General features: G+C 36.2%; 5 protein-coding genes and 1 long non-coding RNA gene across 9 annotated transcripts; 4 read left to right on the top strand and 2 right to left on the bottom strand.

The window, feature by feature from the left end:
* The first annotated feature begins 1642 nt into the window (after nucleotides 1-1642).
* Nucleotides 1643-4200, top strand: LOC110848667 (disintegrin and metalloproteinase domain-containing protein 17). Its single transcript, XM_035851405.1, has 10 exons — nucleotides 1643-1878; nucleotides 1948-2114; nucleotides 2205-2230; nucleotides 2292-2402; nucleotides 2534-2578; nucleotides 2664-2750; nucleotides 2827-2913; nucleotides 3051-3162; nucleotides 3241-3411; nucleotides 3484-4200. The coding sequence occupies exons 1-10, from the start codon at nucleotides 1643-1645 to the stop codon at nucleotides 3750-3752; spliced, it is 1311 nt and encodes a 436-aa protein (XP_035707298.1). The 3' UTR covers nucleotides 3753-4200.
* Nucleotides 4201-4335: 135 nt separating this feature from the next.
* Nucleotides 4336-5667, top strand: LOC118432891 (probable bifunctional chitinase/lysozyme). Its single transcript, XM_022095933.2, has 4 exons — nucleotides 4336-4671; nucleotides 4752-5052; nucleotides 5131-5260; nucleotides 5343-5667. Exons 1-4 carry the CDS (start codon nucleotides 4398-4400, stop codon nucleotides 5571-5573), a joined length of 936 nt encoding a protein of 311 aa, XP_021951625.1. The 5' UTR covers nucleotides 4336-4397; the 3' UTR covers nucleotides 5574-5667.
* On the bottom strand, nucleotides 5537-6420 carry LOC118435293. The gene is made up of 2 exons (XR_004834662.1): nucleotides 6280-6420; nucleotides 5537-6186 (listed from the first exon to the last, which is right to left on the bottom strand). It is a non-coding gene; the product is annotated as an uncharacterized LOC118435293 (long non-coding RNA).
* LOC110848649 (chitinase) lies at nucleotides 5790-7105 on the top strand. The gene is made up of 3 exons (XM_022095910.2): nucleotides 5790-5927; nucleotides 6001-6225; nucleotides 6287-7105. The coding sequence occupies exons 1-3, from the start codon at nucleotides 5867-5869 to the stop codon at nucleotides 6949-6951; spliced, it is 951 nt and encodes a 316-aa protein (XP_021951602.1). The 5' UTR covers nucleotides 5790-5866; the 3' UTR covers nucleotides 6952-7105.
* Nucleotides 7106-7640: 535 nt separating this feature from the next.
* LOC110848128 (farnesyl pyrophosphate synthase) lies at nucleotides 7641-13338 on the top strand. Of its 4 annotated transcripts, none has more exons than XM_022095253.2 (6): nucleotides 7641-7832; nucleotides 9100-9798; nucleotides 11853-12068; nucleotides 12141-12237; nucleotides 12301-12572; nucleotides 12651-13338. In XM_022095253.2, exons 2-6 carry the CDS (start codon nucleotides 9323-9325, stop codon nucleotides 13150-13152), a joined length of 1563 nt encoding a protein of 520 aa, XP_021950945.1. In that variant the 5' UTR covers nucleotides 7641-7832; nucleotides 9100-9322; the 3' UTR covers nucleotides 13153-13338. The 4 variants fall into 4 exon arrangements, with proteins under 4 accessions (XP_021950945.1, XP_035706984.1, XP_021950946.1 ...); XM_035851091.1 differs by lacking the exon at nucleotides 7641-7832 and adding an exon at nucleotides 8768-8994; XM_022095254.2 differs by lacking the exons at nucleotides 7641-7832; nucleotides 9100-9798 and adding an exon at nucleotides 10326-10467.
* Nucleotides 13292-15091, bottom strand: LOC110848132. The gene is made up of 6 exons (XM_022095266.1): nucleotides 14895-15091; nucleotides 14705-14808; nucleotides 14044-14634; nucleotides 13862-13971; nucleotides 13671-13799; nucleotides 13292-13575 (listed from the first exon to the last, which is right to left on the bottom strand). Exons 1-6 carry the CDS (start codon nucleotides 14929-14931, stop codon nucleotides 13434-13436), a joined length of 1113 nt encoding a protein of 370 aa, XP_021950958.1. The 5' UTR covers nucleotides 14932-15091; the 3' UTR covers nucleotides 13292-13433.
* Nucleotide 15092: the final 1 nt, after the last annotated feature.

Below are 15092 nucleotides of genomic sequence, written 5' to 3'. Positions count from 1 at the left end.
ATGACCACTACTGCCAAACCCTATTAATTATAATTACACACAAAGATGATACAAAGGATAAAGAATGTAAACATAGAAAATTTGAGGCAACAGGAAAATAGGGCAAAATGTGTAAGTATCTACATACATACACTTCACGTAGAAAATAAATTTGCATGCACCCTTACAACGTTGACACTAAATGTAGATGCAAGTGCCATCGGAAATACTAAACACTATTGTATCTTTGTTACCTAATGAAACGAGTGACCAAAGTTAATTGCACCCGATCCGAACCTCGTTTGAGGTCTTTAAATAATTAAAACCACTGAATTCAACATTAAGTTGGAACGATGATTAACTAACAAAAAATATTTGAGCGCACCGACTTTCGAAAACTTGACAGAAATAAATTATACTCGTCTCGGTACCATTCCTCGCAAACGTGGTGAGGCGTCGTCCCACTTTTAACAAGGGGTGAAGAATTGGACATAAGATAAGACAATGCAAAAAATATAATACGTAAAAATCGTGCTACGGATTCTTCCCTAACAAATCAAATGATCAGAAACTTATAACTCCGACTTTTCAACATATATACAAATCTTAGATTTTTTCAATTCAAAACCGAAAGTCGTCCTTTTTAATGTTTGTAGCAAACTGTATGCTAAACTTCAATGGGGGCTACTAAAAATAATAATTTCCACATAAATGTATTTATTTTTAGACCATAAAACATATTAGTCCATATAAATTATTTCAGGTCACTAGCTTGTGTTTAAAGAGAGGTATCGGGCGCACAGACAGACATCTTGACAAATCTATAAGCATTAAGCCCGTCTGAAAAGGCCTTAAAAATTAGGTTTCCTATTTTAATAATATTAACCACCCATGACATATTTTCAACAGCTTTTATTTTTTGAAACCTACAGCGCAGACTTCATTTAGCCCGAGTCAGGGATTCTGTCCCTGACTCGGCGAGTCTGAGCTCACTTCTATTTTTGTCGAAACCGACATATTAATATTACCAACCTCCGTGGCGTGGATAGTTAAATGTTTATTAGATATTTTCTATTATTTATTTGGGATTTCAACGTCATATTCTTTCATGAGTAGCTATTAAGTATCGCTATTAAGCTATTAAGTAGGATTTCATATTTTTAAAGCAATTTCTAAACATCGGTGTGGGTCACCCCATAGGGTATCTAAAGATGAAAATTTTTCCAACTTGAAACCATTTTTATCTATTAGAAGTTATTAGCTACCTCTGTACCAAATTTCAGCTTTCTACGACAATTTCGAAGTTTTATCCCAACTACTCACATGACCCCCACCGGTCCACCACTTGACCGATTTAGCCCATCTTCGATCCCGTTTCCTAACTTTGTCCAATATATACACGGTAAAAATTTTAAGTCAATCGGTTCAGCCATTTTTTACTAATGTGTTTACGGACGGACGGACATACATGACGGTTCCATAAGCCCAGATTCGGGCTAATAAAAATTTATTTTGTAACTCGACCATTTGTCGTAACCTTATAGACTGATAAAGTGTCAAATAATCTTGGTAACAAAAGTTGCATAATTTTGTGTCTTGCTTTGGTTTCAGTCTGCAGTTTTGTACTTGCATAACACACTTTCCTAATAATTAGTCCCGAATAATGATCCCGAATATTCGCTCTTTAAGACTACTAATGTTTTGTCTAATTACATTGAATTCATTAGAATGGACGGCATCATTTCCACTAGATTTAGATAATAATTTGACCCTCAAATCGGCCACTTTGTCCCAAAAAGCTACCCGAGTCCGGAGAAGTCTACTAGAGTTTGATGCAAAAGCTGGACATGCAAATAAACAATTGGCAGATATTTTCCACGCGATAAATGACATATCCAGGTTGAAAATCTATAAATACGTTTGTACCAATAATTGAGACTAATAATGTGTCACCGTCAACTTATCAAGTTTAAGGGCTGGGCTAGTTTGTAATCTGTGCATTGTTGTGGACCAAGAATTTGTCGATGCCTACAAACTCAAGGAGTCAACACAAGTCATAATTTTCTTTCGGAAAATCATCGACAGGATATCGTGGGTATTTAGAAACATTGATTGGAACGGAGATGGGAGACCTGGTGGGTGTCACATAATGTTTGCATACTTATCCTGTAATTTGGCAAAAAAAATATCGTATTAATGCAATTTTTGATGAAATTTTGGACTAGATAACATTGGATTTGAAATCATCAGTGTAAGAACAATATTGTTCTCGTAATTTTTCGATTATTAAACAAACTATTTTGTCTATGCAGTTAGTGAAGGGTTGGACGCCTTATACAGCCGAGTACTCTGGCTCCTATTCGAAACCAAAACCTGCCATGGAACTTCTCGGACTGTTTGCTCAACACAACTTTCACCACTGCGTAAGTAGTACGCCAGTCTAAAATTGGAATTTTTTGAAGCTTTTATTTAAAATTTTGTAGATGATAAATTGGAACACGATGTTAAATTAATGTTTACTCCAAATTGAAATAGCATAATTTTTTCATTCCAGTGCCTCGGCGTAGGTTTCACTAACCGGCCTTTTGCACATAATCAGGTAACCTGTTTAGATTACGTTGAGTTCATAATTGGACTTTTACACGTTTTGCATATGTACATAACTCCGACTTTTACTGAACCAGGTCGGAGTATCATTTATCGCGTCGGAAGATTTGCTTGGAGGAATATGCGACTTTCGAAATCCAACTCTTCCACTTCATAGTGCCAATGTAAATAATATAATAATATTTAATATTCGATGTAAATTAGTTAAATAGCCACATTACAGCTATGATGATTCCGTAGGTTGCTCTTATTTCTGCGATGGGGTTAAAAGGAGTGCAATTATCCGAGAGGGACTTAGGAAACGTTTTGATACACGAGTTGGGACATGTAATGATACATTTAAATATGTACAAGTATTATAATTACAAATTAGATATATTTTGACAAGTTCTTATCAAAGCATATATACACAAATATGGCAAACTATTTGAAACTATACATAACATCTTATCAAATTTGATTAGTGTTTCGGAGTTCTTAAACATGACATGGACTTGGAACCGAAATGTTCAGGATTTGACACAAATAAACCAATTCCTGCAGATTATATTTCAGATCATAATGAACCACCGCAAGGTTGAAATAAATAGTCATAAAATATGTACATAATTCCTCAAAAATGGGAAATATTTGTAAATGTGGTTGAAAATGCAGGCCGATTCATCATGTGGGGACAGGACATTCAAGGCACCAAAACGTCAAAGCCGAACAACCTGAATTTCAGCCCTTGTTCGAAAGCAGTCGTGCAAAAAGTGCTCTACTCCGGAACGGTGAGAGGAAAATGTCTCACGCCGGGCGAGAATGAGATCCCATATTGTGGAAACGGTATACATTTTGTTCAATTAAATTGTGCATACGATTCTTACAATTAGATTTTTGAACTATTTGGTTACACAGGAATTGTAGAACTTCCCGAAGAATGTGATTGCGGTAATGAACTAAAATGTTTGCAAGATTCGTGTTGTGGGCCGAGAGGTAGTTCAGATCCGTGCCAACTTTATAAAGGGATCGATCCTTTAAAGTGTTCCGTGCTCAATCAGCGACTGCTTAGTACTCCTGGACCAAGATCTAACAAGACCAAATCTGGTGGTAACATGACACCATTTATTTCAGGTTTAAATACATTTTTGATTATCATTGTACAATTAGCAGTATTTTTGCAATAAAGTAAGGACTCTGTTATTACATAATTCGGTTTTATATAAAAGTTAATTTTTGCCATAATTTTGCATCTTGTTTTATTCTGTCATCTACAAAAATGTGTCTCTTCTTGGCCAAGTTTTGACTTATTTGGGATGTGCCAATTTGCCAATATGTATACGTGCCTATGTAGTAAATTTTATGTAATGCAGAAATTTCGTCATTAAACATACCTGTCACCTGTTGCTGCAGATTAGTCATTGTCATTATGATGTATGCAGTATTTTTGGAATGACCAAATTTAATCTCCAGTCCAGCTTTCTAATCACTGGAATGCAATTGATTGAAAGTATTTTGGTAAACAAGGTTTAGTAACAATTGATACAGCGATTAATTTGGTGCATGCATTCAGCACCTGAACATAATATGACTGCTTGAAGGTGTACGTGTGCTGATGATGAAGAGTATGATTGATCATGGATCAACTGGTTAAATTGATTGCTTTTTAATCTTGGAAGAATAGTAACAGTGTCAATCAAACGGAGTTATCTGAACCCATAGCTTGGATGTTGCAAAAGGTATAAATTGCGAATCATTTGCTTATAACTTTTCATTTTATTGAAAGTTTTTAAATATTAAAGTCGCTTAAGCGTATTAAAAAAAGAAATATTATGAAGTCCCAATTTGCAATTCTTCTTGTACTAGCGTGTCTCAGCAATGCACAAAAATTCGCCCCATATTATGACACATTTTTACGAGATCGTTCAGATCTTGAAGAAATCGCCAGACTCACGGGGCAGCACAGTTACCACTTGGCCTTCGCTCTGGGAGGAATTGAAGGATGTAAACCAAAGTGGGGAGCAGAGTTTGACATTGACGACCCCGTGGTCATGAATCCAATCAGAGCTGTGCAAGCCATGGGTGGAGAAATGATTGTGGCGACGGGTAACTTAAATAAAATAATAGTTTGCATACCATTAAAGTATACTGTAGAATGTGCTTTAAGAAACATTATTATTTTTTAGGAGGTGCCCTTGGACCATATCTTGAACATTTGTGCGGCACTGCAGCGGAGTTAGCTGAAGCTTACAAAATTGTCCTCGACACGGTTGGCACGAACCATTTGGACGTTGATGTCGAAGCTCCGGTAAATTTGGACATTATGAATCAAGCTTTGCGAATGGTCCAGCAGGAGAGACCCAACACCACGGTCAGCTTTACACTTATGATCCAAGGGGAGGATTACGGGTTGACACCTGCGTTGGGTGTGGACGTCTTGAATCATGCGGTTCGTACGGGCGTCAGGGTGGATACGGTTAATGCAATGTAATTTTTTTCAACAATGTTTAGAATTTTATTATTATGTAAATTCGATTATGCAATGATTTGTAATTATTAATTTAGGACGATGGAGTTTGGCTGTATCACAGCCGATTTTGGAGTGTGTATTATCAATACAGCAAACGCAGTTTTGGGACAAATGAAATCAATTTGGCCTGAAAAAAGTGATACTGAATTGAAATCCATGCTTGGCGTAAGTGCAATTAAAAATTAGATAAATAATGGTGACATAATTGTTAAGTAATTTTTTAATTCAAGTCTGTATTATTATTCAGATTACGCCCATGATTGGAAGAAATTTTAACGGAAATACGTTTCAATTGGCAAATGCCCGTACAGTTGTGGACTGGGCAAAGGCGAATAGTATTGGTCTCCTGGCCTTTTGGTCAATCGAGAGGGATAGTCCCGGCTGTATTAATACTGTTTCGCCATATTGCAGTGGGGTCGCTCAGGAGAGATTCGACTTTACAAGGATATTCTTCAGAGTCAATGGAGCAGTCAATTAATTGTGATGAATGACACATTATTGGGACTTGAGATTATGTCAGTGCATGCATACATCAGTGATTAATAAATAGATAATCAATTGTAAATGCAAAATATCTGTTTCAATCGATTGTTCTCTCTGCACCAATTTATCGATATCTGGAAATCAGTATCTTTTTTGCTGACGTAATTCAAAGGTACATTATCAGGCTCAAATAGTCCGAATGCTATCATTTGTGAACTTTTTTAGTGTAATGATTTTCAATCCATGAAAAATTTCTCTTTGACAAATACCACTACTTTTGGGTAAAAAATGATTAAATCAAGTTTCATCCTAACCCTGGGTCTTTTAGCTTGTTTGACTGGCACTGGTGGTAAATTATCATAACCAAAATTTATATTATACTTGAAAAAAATTACCTCATTAAAATTAGTTTGTCTGCTCAGGCTTCAAATTTGCTCCATTTTATGACACATTTCTCCAAAATCGGACCTCCCTCTTGGCCTTCTTTGAAGCCACGGGACAAAAGGATTTCCACATCGCGTTCGCTTTAGGGGGACGCGAACCATGTGTTCCAACTTGGGGTGGCGAATTCGCTATCGACGATCCAGAAATTCTGAACCCCATTAAAGCTGTAATGGACATGGGAGGAGAAATTATTGTCGCTACGGGTAAGGGAATGCTAAAATTTAGGGCTAAAATTATAATTACACAGCATAAATTACATCTCAGGAGGTGCCCTTGGTCCCTATCTTGAGCATTCTTGCACCACCTCTGAAACACTTGCCCAGGCTTATCTCACCGTCCTCAACACCGTTGGAACTACCCATCTCGACATTGATATCGAAACATCCGTAAATGTCGACATGATGAACAAAGCTTTAGCCATTGTGCAAAGGAGCCGTCCAGAAATCACGGTCAGTTTCACTTTAATGGTGACAGGGGAGGATTACGGGGTCACTCCCCAACTCGGGGTCGAAGTTCTCATCAACGCCAAGGCAAACGGTGTCCGTGTCGACATCGTCAACGCTATGGCGATGGAATATCCCAAAATTAGTGAAAATTTTGGTGACTCTGTCATCAATGTTGGAATTGCAGTTCTACTTCAAATGAGGGAAATTTGGCCGGAGAAATCCTTCACCGAATTGAAAAGCATGCTCGGTCTGACCCCAATGGTTGGCAGAAACTTTAATGGAAATATTTTTGAGGTGGAGCACGCCAAGAAAATTGCAGATTGGGCGAATTTGAACCAAATTGGTCTAATCGCTTTCTGGTCGATGGAGAGAGATAACGGGCGCTGTCCTGGAATGTCTTTTCCTTCTCCGTATTGCAGTGGAACGTCCCAGCTAGAGCTGGAATTTACGAAAGAAATCATGAAATTTGCTTCCAAAAAATAATGGTTACGATTTATAATTGGCATTCAGTATTAAATATTTTTTGGAAATTTTGTAATCCTGAGTTTCTGATTTTGAAGCATAATTTTAACAACATTTTGACTCGTGGAAATACTGCAATTATAATTATTGCTTGAAATAAATATTGATAAGTTTAAATATTTGTCGTTGTGTCTATCATAAATGCACATATCGATGCAGAATGAGGTTATACATCATCATTTACATATTTACACTATGATCCATTAAAAAAGGCGGAAGCTGATATCATTGTTCATGTATTTTATAAGCAACAATTTGCATGTGCTTGTACAGTTGATACGCATTGTGTCTGACTCATATCCAAACTCATGACCAAACAGTCCACAAGTAAATTACATCAGGCAAATAAATGTGCATAAATTTTGCACACTATTTCGTATTTACTACAGAGAAAGGTGAAAGTCTTTGCAATTTCATTAAAAAAAGTATCTGCCCGAAACGGAGTGGGGAATGTAAAAGTCGGGAAATTCAAAGGAAATTTTCGCAAACAAATAACAAACACAAATTTGAGTGTAAATATTTTGTATTTTAATTTCTAGTCAGGTCAGGTCTCGAACTACTATTTCGTCCAATAGAGATGTCAACCGTACTAACAGTCAACTAAATAAATTTGACAATTGTATGTCGTAACGTTGTACGAGTGATGTGTAAAGTTTGAAGTTAAAAAAATAAATTAAAGTATAAAATCACCTGAATATTTGATCTCTTTGATTCAGTGTTCACATTGTTCATGGTTTTTTGAGAAATAAAAGACTTATTATTTTATTGCGATTGTGATTGCAAACCTCCGACTGACGACAGACAATAAAAGGAAAGGACATTGTTGCACTCTATCTGAACAGGTAAGATTAGCGACAATTTCGATATTTATAAACGTTTGATCCCCGTTTAAGTTTATCTGGAAATGCATGCAATATAATAATACGAATTAATGCAAACACGACGAATTGATAATCATTTAAATTATAAAATTGTATACTATGACCTTTATAACTGAAAGTCAAGCTTGCACTCGGTCATTTTTACTGATCATTGTTCTATCACGTCATTTGTAAAACATTCGTAAAACAAATTCGTTAAGAAATTGACTTGTATATAAGTAGGCTGACATAAACCTATGTGAACCTATGTCAGAAAACCAAGTAGTTGAAAACTATTTCCTTGGCCAGAGTCTGGCCGCCAGACTGATTAAATTTAGTAATCTTTCGGTCAACCATACCCATAGAATAGGAATAACCTTGTTTACATACACTACCTTGATGATATTAGTAAGTTGTTCGGCAGCACAGAGTCAGTAAACTCTTGTAATAATTTTATATCATAATATGGAAGTCCGTAAGTACGTTGTATTTGGTAAAGTCATTGTTGAATTGTTGCCCGGTTAAGAATTAGTGTGATGCATGCATATGTTCAACGAAGGTATATTTTCTTTGTTGATTGCTGATTTGAAGATGTGTATAATGCCACACACTGCACTTCACAAGTAGAAATGCAAACCTTTTTACCTGTTTTACCATGATGCAGATGAGGTGGTATTTAACAAGTAGTCTTCAGTTTGAAATTAAGTATTAGGCTTGCATAGTAGTATAGGACCAAGTTTCATCTTCATACATAGATCTCTCCCCAAAGTTTCCCGTTACTTTTATTTCGTTAACATTTTATTTCAACCGTTGCATTTACAGATGATGACCACAGTTTCAAATAATAGGTCATGTTGCATACATGCAGTTAAAAAGGGTGTAAAAGTAAGCAATTACGCGGATTTGTAAAGCTGGCATTTACGCCAGGAGTTATTTGTCAATGGTTTGTATTTTGAATTCTGAATTCTGAATGTAAGTAGTAACCGGCGAGTAATTTTGTCAAAAGTAAAAATTCTACCTACATGCATATGTTACTATACAATACCGGATTATAAAACAATTCAAGCGTCTAAATCAGAATAGGTATTAACGAGATTTAAAATAATCGATTTCCATATTGATACGCAAATGGTTTTGCGCTCTGGTAAGAGTTTTACTCATGCATGAATCTTTATATTACTGTTTTACTACTGCTATCTAAATTATTGCACAATATGCTTTTTATAACATGCAAATTTCCTATTTACAGATTCATCCAGGACGCTCGTTTTAGCAACCTAAGCAAGTATTTATTGGAAACAAGTAACAAGTCCCATCAAACCTATTGATTCTCTACATCCGTCAGTAATTAACCTGGTCTTGCCACGAGTCAGTCCTAATATAATTACTGTTTTGGCGCAGCGCTTCATAAAACGGTGCAATTATTGTCACGTCAATAAATTGTACAACTAATTCCTCAACTAGTCTGCAAAATGAGCCGTGTCCAAAGCCTGTTCAGACAAGTTGCAACACAAACTACAATTTCAATTCCCATAACGCCAACTACTCATCCACCTCCACCATCTCCCAGTCCACGTGTCTCGGCGTTGAAATTATTGGATTTTCCAAGCGCCGTAACCTCTACCAGCAGTAGAAGAACCTCGTTACCTTTAAACTCAGCACCATTTCAAGTATTTTCCTGCTCTGCCATCACAAACAACACCCTGCTGAAGAAAGACTTTCAAGTTCGCACAACCGATATCAGACGTAATATCCATCACTGGATGAAAAAGTGTTCGTGTGGTTTTACACCAAGCCGATGTCAATGTCAAAGTCGTGAGGTGACCACCTCAGCGACAAATGTTCATGGAGTAGTCAGCGTCAATTCGTCTTCAGAGCTTCCTCTCCTGTCCAGCCGGGGAACGTCGTGTGAAACTCTCACAGCACACACGAATGTAATACATGCCAGGTGAGGTGATGAATATGTTGTAATGTAAATACTTGGATCCTGTATATATAACTTTCCTCGATCGATTGCGTTACATTTCGAAATCATTGCTTCATAATTTTCACATGCCCTTCCTGTCCGTAATTAATTATGTATGAGTGTTTGATAGAAAGATTGTCGGAAAACCCACAGTCTGACGTAAGAAAAAGTATGGAACTCGTACATATTGTTGCTAATGTATGTACTCATAATTTACATGATTGGATTCAAGGCAATTTCAATTGTTTCAATACTTTATGATGTTATGCTTGAATTGATGTGGTCATGGTTTGGCCGAAGAATCTTCCTTGCCCAACCACAAATTATGTGTGTGGCATATTTAGGTTAATGCCCAATTTAGATTTCAAGGGGATTTGTGGGTCTAAAATACTGATATTTTAAGAATTAAATGAATTTGAATGTCATAGTGGAGATAAATTAGTGTCCTATTTATTCAGGGGGTATGTAGACAATAACAAAACGACACTGATCACCACGTATATAAAGGAAAATGCTGGGGAAACTTTTTGCGTCAGTTTGTGCTCTTATTCTCTGAAATATTTTTTTGTCATCCGTGGGGATTTTCTCTCGTTTATTTATAACCATAACCATGATGGGAACAAAGGCTCTAATTGCAGCTCCGTACAACAGGTAGCAATTTTTTTAGTGAAATTTGTTATTTAATTGGTATGCCTGAAGAATGACGCCAATGCCAAAGACCCAATGCTTCCATTGGCGTCATTCTTGACTACATTGTTTTATTTTACCCCGGTTTATAAATTTCTCACAATTTGATAACCATGTGTTTACATAGCTCTCATCACAATTGTTAATGAGATGTAGTACAAAAGATTGATACTTAGATTCGACATATGTACATATTTATATACTTAGGTGGAAATGTTGAAATTGGAAAATTCCACAAAGCCTACGTGGTACTTATTGTAGAGACACTTTATCAGATCTCAAATTGAGATTCTCAATGCCAATATGTAGGTTTTATTACTACTTGGTCATATCATAAAACTGTTGATTCCTTGAATAATAGCAAGATACCTTAAGTGACCGGGTTCAAGTTATATAGGTACATATTGTAATAATATGCTGTTTACTGTTGATTATGCATAAGTTGAAAAGGTTTTAACTGGTTGACAAAGTATTTTATGACGCGTTGTTGTAATTATGTGAACACGTCCTCATCATGCCGCATATAACGTAAATAGCTTTATCAACTTTATCTCGGTCTCATAAAAACTAGATTATCATGTTTGCCACAGTAGAGAGTTGTGTATATTCTTGTGAGACTGAGGAAGACGGGAATTCATTGTGAAATAGTTTGTAGATTCCGATTTCCTATGCTGATTATCCCGTTGGTCATATATGTACTAATGTACATGTGCAATTCCAGTGAAATCTTGCATTACGTGCTACTATTTACCGATCGAGAATATGGTTAAAAAGAAGGAAAGTTTCCATCCTTATTCTCATTCCATGTTCAGAAGTGGTATGTAATCATTCATTGTTGAAAAAATATTAAAGTTTATTGTTAGCAAAGGCTCGTGTTTTATATCGTATAAAAGTTTATATTGATTTTATACTGGTGAAATATTTCCTCCTAGGAAAACATAAAATTCAAAATGTAAGTTGTTGAATAATCAATTTTAGGCTAATTTTAATATTCATAAACCTGCATTTTTCGTTAAAACAGGGCTACATTGCAGTACAGTTTAGATTTTGTGATCTACTAGTCTTGCGCAATATGTAGAATATACGTATATGAAAAAGTTTATTGTTATTTTGATCTCTGACTCGACCTTCCAATTTCCTGTTTCCTTTCATAAGATTTTCATAAGTATTCAGACGAACGCATACATGATTTGGTTTAGTAGTGAGGTGCATTTTAGAAGAGAAGAAACTGATCGTCAACTATTATTGATTTACAATTGAAAATGAGTCAGGATCAAGCAACGTACATTTTTATCTAGCTTCTAGTGTTTCTTTAACAAATATCAATATCGGTTAATTTGTATTTCTAGGAGTGTCGTAACATCTCCAAAAGTTGCCGAAATCGGGAGGGGAAGGATGGACGACGGCAAGTTGTTATCTAAAGAGGAGAGGGAGGAGTTCATGTCAATGTTTCCTCAGTTGATTAGAGACCTCACCGAAATTCCCGAGTATCGAGACATGGACGATACTAATCGCTGGTTGGCTCGCGTCATGCATTACAATGTACCACATGGGAAGAGAAACAGGTAAAAGTGTTAAAATATTTTTTTTATGATTTTGAGTTGCTTACGTCAAATTCTTGGGTTTGTTCTTCTCAGGGGTCTTGCCACTGCCCTCGCATATCGGTATTTAGCCAAGGAATTAACGGATGAAAATGTCAAGTTGTCGTACGTTTTGGGATGGTGTGTAGAAATTGTAAGTTAACTTTGTTTTTTTTATTCAAGTAACTGTGTCGTTAATTGTCACACAAATGTATAGCTTCAAGCCTACTTCTTGGTGGCTGATGATATCATGGATGAATCACAAACTCGCCGGGGTAGGCCGTGCTGGTACAAAGTTGACGATCTAGGCGACAATGCATTTAACGATGCCATCTTGTTGGAGTCCAACCTGTACATGCTGTTGAAGAAATATTTCCGAAACAAGGACTATTACGCAGATTTAGTCGATGTCATGCATGATGTGAACCACAAAACTATTTATGGACAAAGTTTGGATACAAGGACTGGAATGGAAAAGAAACTAGAAACGTGAGAAGAGTATTATTCATTGTCGGGAAATTTAATTGGATACCCATCAACTAATTTTTAACTAAATTGCATTTATAGATACACCATGGACCGATATGCTGCCATTGTAAAATACAAGACATGCTTCTATTCGTTCTATCTCCCAGTCAGGTTGGGCATGGCCATGGTTGGAATGAACGATCCCGACGTTCTTCAACAAGTCCGCACAGTGACTTTGGAAATGGGACATTTCTTCCAAGTTCAGGATGACTACTTGGACTGTTTCGGGGATCCTGCAGTCACTGGGAAAATTGGGACCGATATTCAAGATTCTAAATGTTCTTGGCTGTTTGTCGTTGCGAGTCAGAAGTGTACCCCCGAACAGAAAAAATACTTGTGGGAAAATTACGGACAAAATGATCCTGAAAAAATTGCACGAGTCAAGAAATTGTATATCGAACTCGAGATGCCGCAAACCTTCAGCTTGTACGAAGAACAAACCTATAACCTGATATGTACTCACATTCGCCAAATGTCTGAAAAACTCCCAAAGCAACTATTTTATGACATGGTGAACAAGATTTATAAACGTAGTGTATAACTATCGTCGTAAAGTTTAGTCAGTGAGGGTGCTGGGCGTACTACTCGCATTACTGAGCTTGATTTCAATTGATTATGTAATGTAACTTATTAGCTCTCTCTGCTTAAAAAAATCTGTGCAATATTAAAATGGCACTTGGTTGATTTGAAATCTAAATTTATTAATAAACATGCTCTTCATAATTGACTTGCTGAGTACAAAAATGTTTTTCTATTTTTCTACTAAACTATTCTCAAGTATTTCATACGTTGAGATGCATACTTATAACGAAGAATTTATGTCTAAAAAGCGGATTCGAAAGATATGTCGGCAGTTCCTAGTTGTTCCAAAACCCATAATTTCATTTTAATGTCGGCTTCTACTGCTTCCAACTCTGTCCGAATATCATCAAATTTTGGACCCAACTCTTCGTATTGATTGATCCTATTGTTAAAAAATTGCATTGAACTCGAGTTACATTATTATTATTTGTAACACGTCTATTAGATAAATGTTTTAAAAAGTTCATCAGCACGTACAAAGTTTCCTTTTCCTGACAAGATTTTTCCAGTAGTTCAGTGGCTTTCATTAAAGAATCGTAGCTCTCTTGTAATTCCTTAGTCGAATCTGGTGGATTAGATTGAATTATTTCCTCCAGGCGATTGCATCTGTAGTTAATAGGTGAATATTAATTACTTTCCTGTACTAAAAAGTTAAATTTAAATATTACTGGAGCTTTAATTCTGCCTCTTCTTTACTTAGGCGTAAGAATTCAATGTAGCTGGCTTCATTCTTTTCATCGTTGATGAGTTGGTCCAACTTTTCCACAGTAGACTCGCACTAATGAAAAATATAAAGCAATTAACATATTTTTTAATACAACTCCCAAGCCACTAAAATCCTCTCTACTACCTCTTGAACTTCTGTTTCCAATGCTTTCCATTTACGGGAATTTTCTTTTCGAAAAGTTTTATTTTTCTCATCCAATTCTTGAAATTTCACCTCTTCATTTTCTAAAAGCTGGTTTACTTTCATCAACCTCTCCAGAATATCTTCCTCGCTAGCGGTTTCCGGTAATGAACTTTGACAATCTAAAAGTGGAGTATAAATGTGAATGAGCTCTTTCGCGAATTTTTTCAACTGGATCCCTACAATGCCTCGCAACACGATCTTGGTATCCGACGGAATGTTTAAATTTGAATCTTGGCAGGATTTCTTGTTTATGTTCTTCTTCTGGGATGGTAAATCTTGTACCTCTCTTGAATTTATACTCCATGATTTTTCTTGTTGACGTTTGTTGTAGTCTTCATAATGACAATCCTGTCGCAGAAATCCGACTCCTTCTCCCTCCTCGAATGGGTTTGCTACAGCCAATTCTCCTTTCAAATCTAGCAATTTCTCCTTTAGCAATTGCACAGTTTGTTCTGGAATCTTGGGATTGAATAAACCAAAGACAGCTTCTTCTAATGCAGCTAAGATCAGCTTACAATTCCACAAGTCAGCCTGTAAAGGGATCAAATAGTTACAATTAGTGGACCCTTCAGAATGCCATCAATAACAATAAAACAATTACCTCAACAATAGTAGCTTGTGCAGAAACATCATCTTCTATCAAAGAATTATCATTTCTGTCAGCTAATGGCGTACTAGAACGTACTTGCGGATACATGTCGCTTTCTATTGAATAATTAAAACAAAAATATAAATAATTAAAATAATTTCATGTACATGTATTTCAGGAACAGTTAATAAAATGCGCTTACCTGCACCGGGTATAGTTAAATGCATCTTCCCTGGCATTTCAACAAACCCTCTGTCCAAACTACAGAACAATGCAGAAAATGACAAAATAACCAACAATAATTATTTACTTATTCTGGAGAAAGTATTTCTTAGCAGGTTTTTGTGGTTTGCTTTGTTGAGTTGTTGTGATGAAGAGTGAGCCGCTTTCTCTGCCTCTC

This window comes from Folsomia candida, unplaced genomic scaffold, assembly GCF_002217175.1.
Source record: "Folsomia candida strain VU population unplaced genomic scaffold, ASM221717v1 Fcan01_Sc004, whole genome shotgun sequence".
NCBI lineage: Eukaryota > Metazoa > Arthropoda > Collembola > Entomobryomorpha > Isotomidae > Folsomia > Folsomia candida.
This window is presented reverse-complemented; position numbering and strand designations above follow the sequence as displayed.

Bases quoted from the DNA above. Each gene is read 5' to 3' on its own strand.
- LOC110848667 (XM_035851405.1), top strand. From the start codon at position 1,643: ATGATCCCGAATATTCGCTCTTTAAGACTACTAATGTTTTGTCTAATT. The intron at 2,579-2,663 runs GTAACCTGTTTA...TTACTGAACCAG, and splicing joins GGCCTTTTGCACATAATCAG to GTCGGAGTATCATTTATCGC. The intron at 3,163-3,240 runs GTTGAAATAAAT...TTGAAAATGCAG, and splicing joins TCATAATGAACCACCGCAAG to GCCGATTCATCATGTGGGGA.
- LOC118432891 (XM_022095933.2), top strand. From the start codon at position 4,398: ATGAAGTCCCAATTTGCAATTCTTCTTGTACTAGCGTGTCTCAGCAAT. The intron at 5,053-5,130 runs GTAATTTTTTTC...TTATTAATTTAG, and splicing joins GTGGATACGGTTAATGCAAT to GACGATGGAGTTTGGCTGTA. The intron at 5,261-5,342 runs GTAAGTGCAATT...ATTATTATTCAG, and splicing joins AATTGAAATCCATGCTTGGC to ATTACGCCCATGATTGGAAG.
- LOC110848649 (XM_022095910.2), top strand. From the start codon at position 5,867: ATGATTAAATCAAGTTTCATCCTAACCCTGGGTCTTTTAGCTTGTTTG. The intron at 5,928-6,000 runs GTAAATTATCAT...TTGTCTGCTCAG, and splicing joins TTGTTTGACTGGCACTGGTG to GCTTCAAATTTGCTCCATTT. The intron at 6,226-6,286 runs GTAAGGGAATGC...ATTACATCTCAG, and splicing joins AGAAATTATTGTCGCTACGG to GAGGTGCCCTTGGTCCCTAT.
- LOC110848128 (XM_022095253.2), top strand. From the start codon at position 9,323: ATGAGCCGTGTCCAAAGCCTGTTCAGACAAGTTGCAACACAAACTACA. The intron at 9,799-11,852 runs GTGAGGTGATGA...TTGTATTTCTAG, and splicing joins ACGAATGTAATACATGCCAG to GAGTGTCGTAACATCTCCAA. The intron at 12,069-12,140 runs GTAAAAGTGTTA...TGTTCTTCTCAG, and splicing joins CCACATGGGAAGAGAAACAG to GGGTCTTGCCACTGCCCTCG.
- LOC110848132 (XM_022095266.1), bottom strand. From the start codon at position 14,931: ATGCCAGGGAAGATGCATTTAACTATACCCGGTGCAG. The intron at 14,635-14,704 runs GTAATTGTTTTA...ATCCCTTTACAG, and splicing joins CACAAGCTACTATTGTTGAG to GCTGACTTGTGGAATTGTAA. The intron at 13,972-14,043 runs GTAGTAGAGAGG...ATTTTTCATTAG, and splicing joins TGGAAACAGAAGTTCAAGAG to TGCGAGTCTACTGTGGAAAA.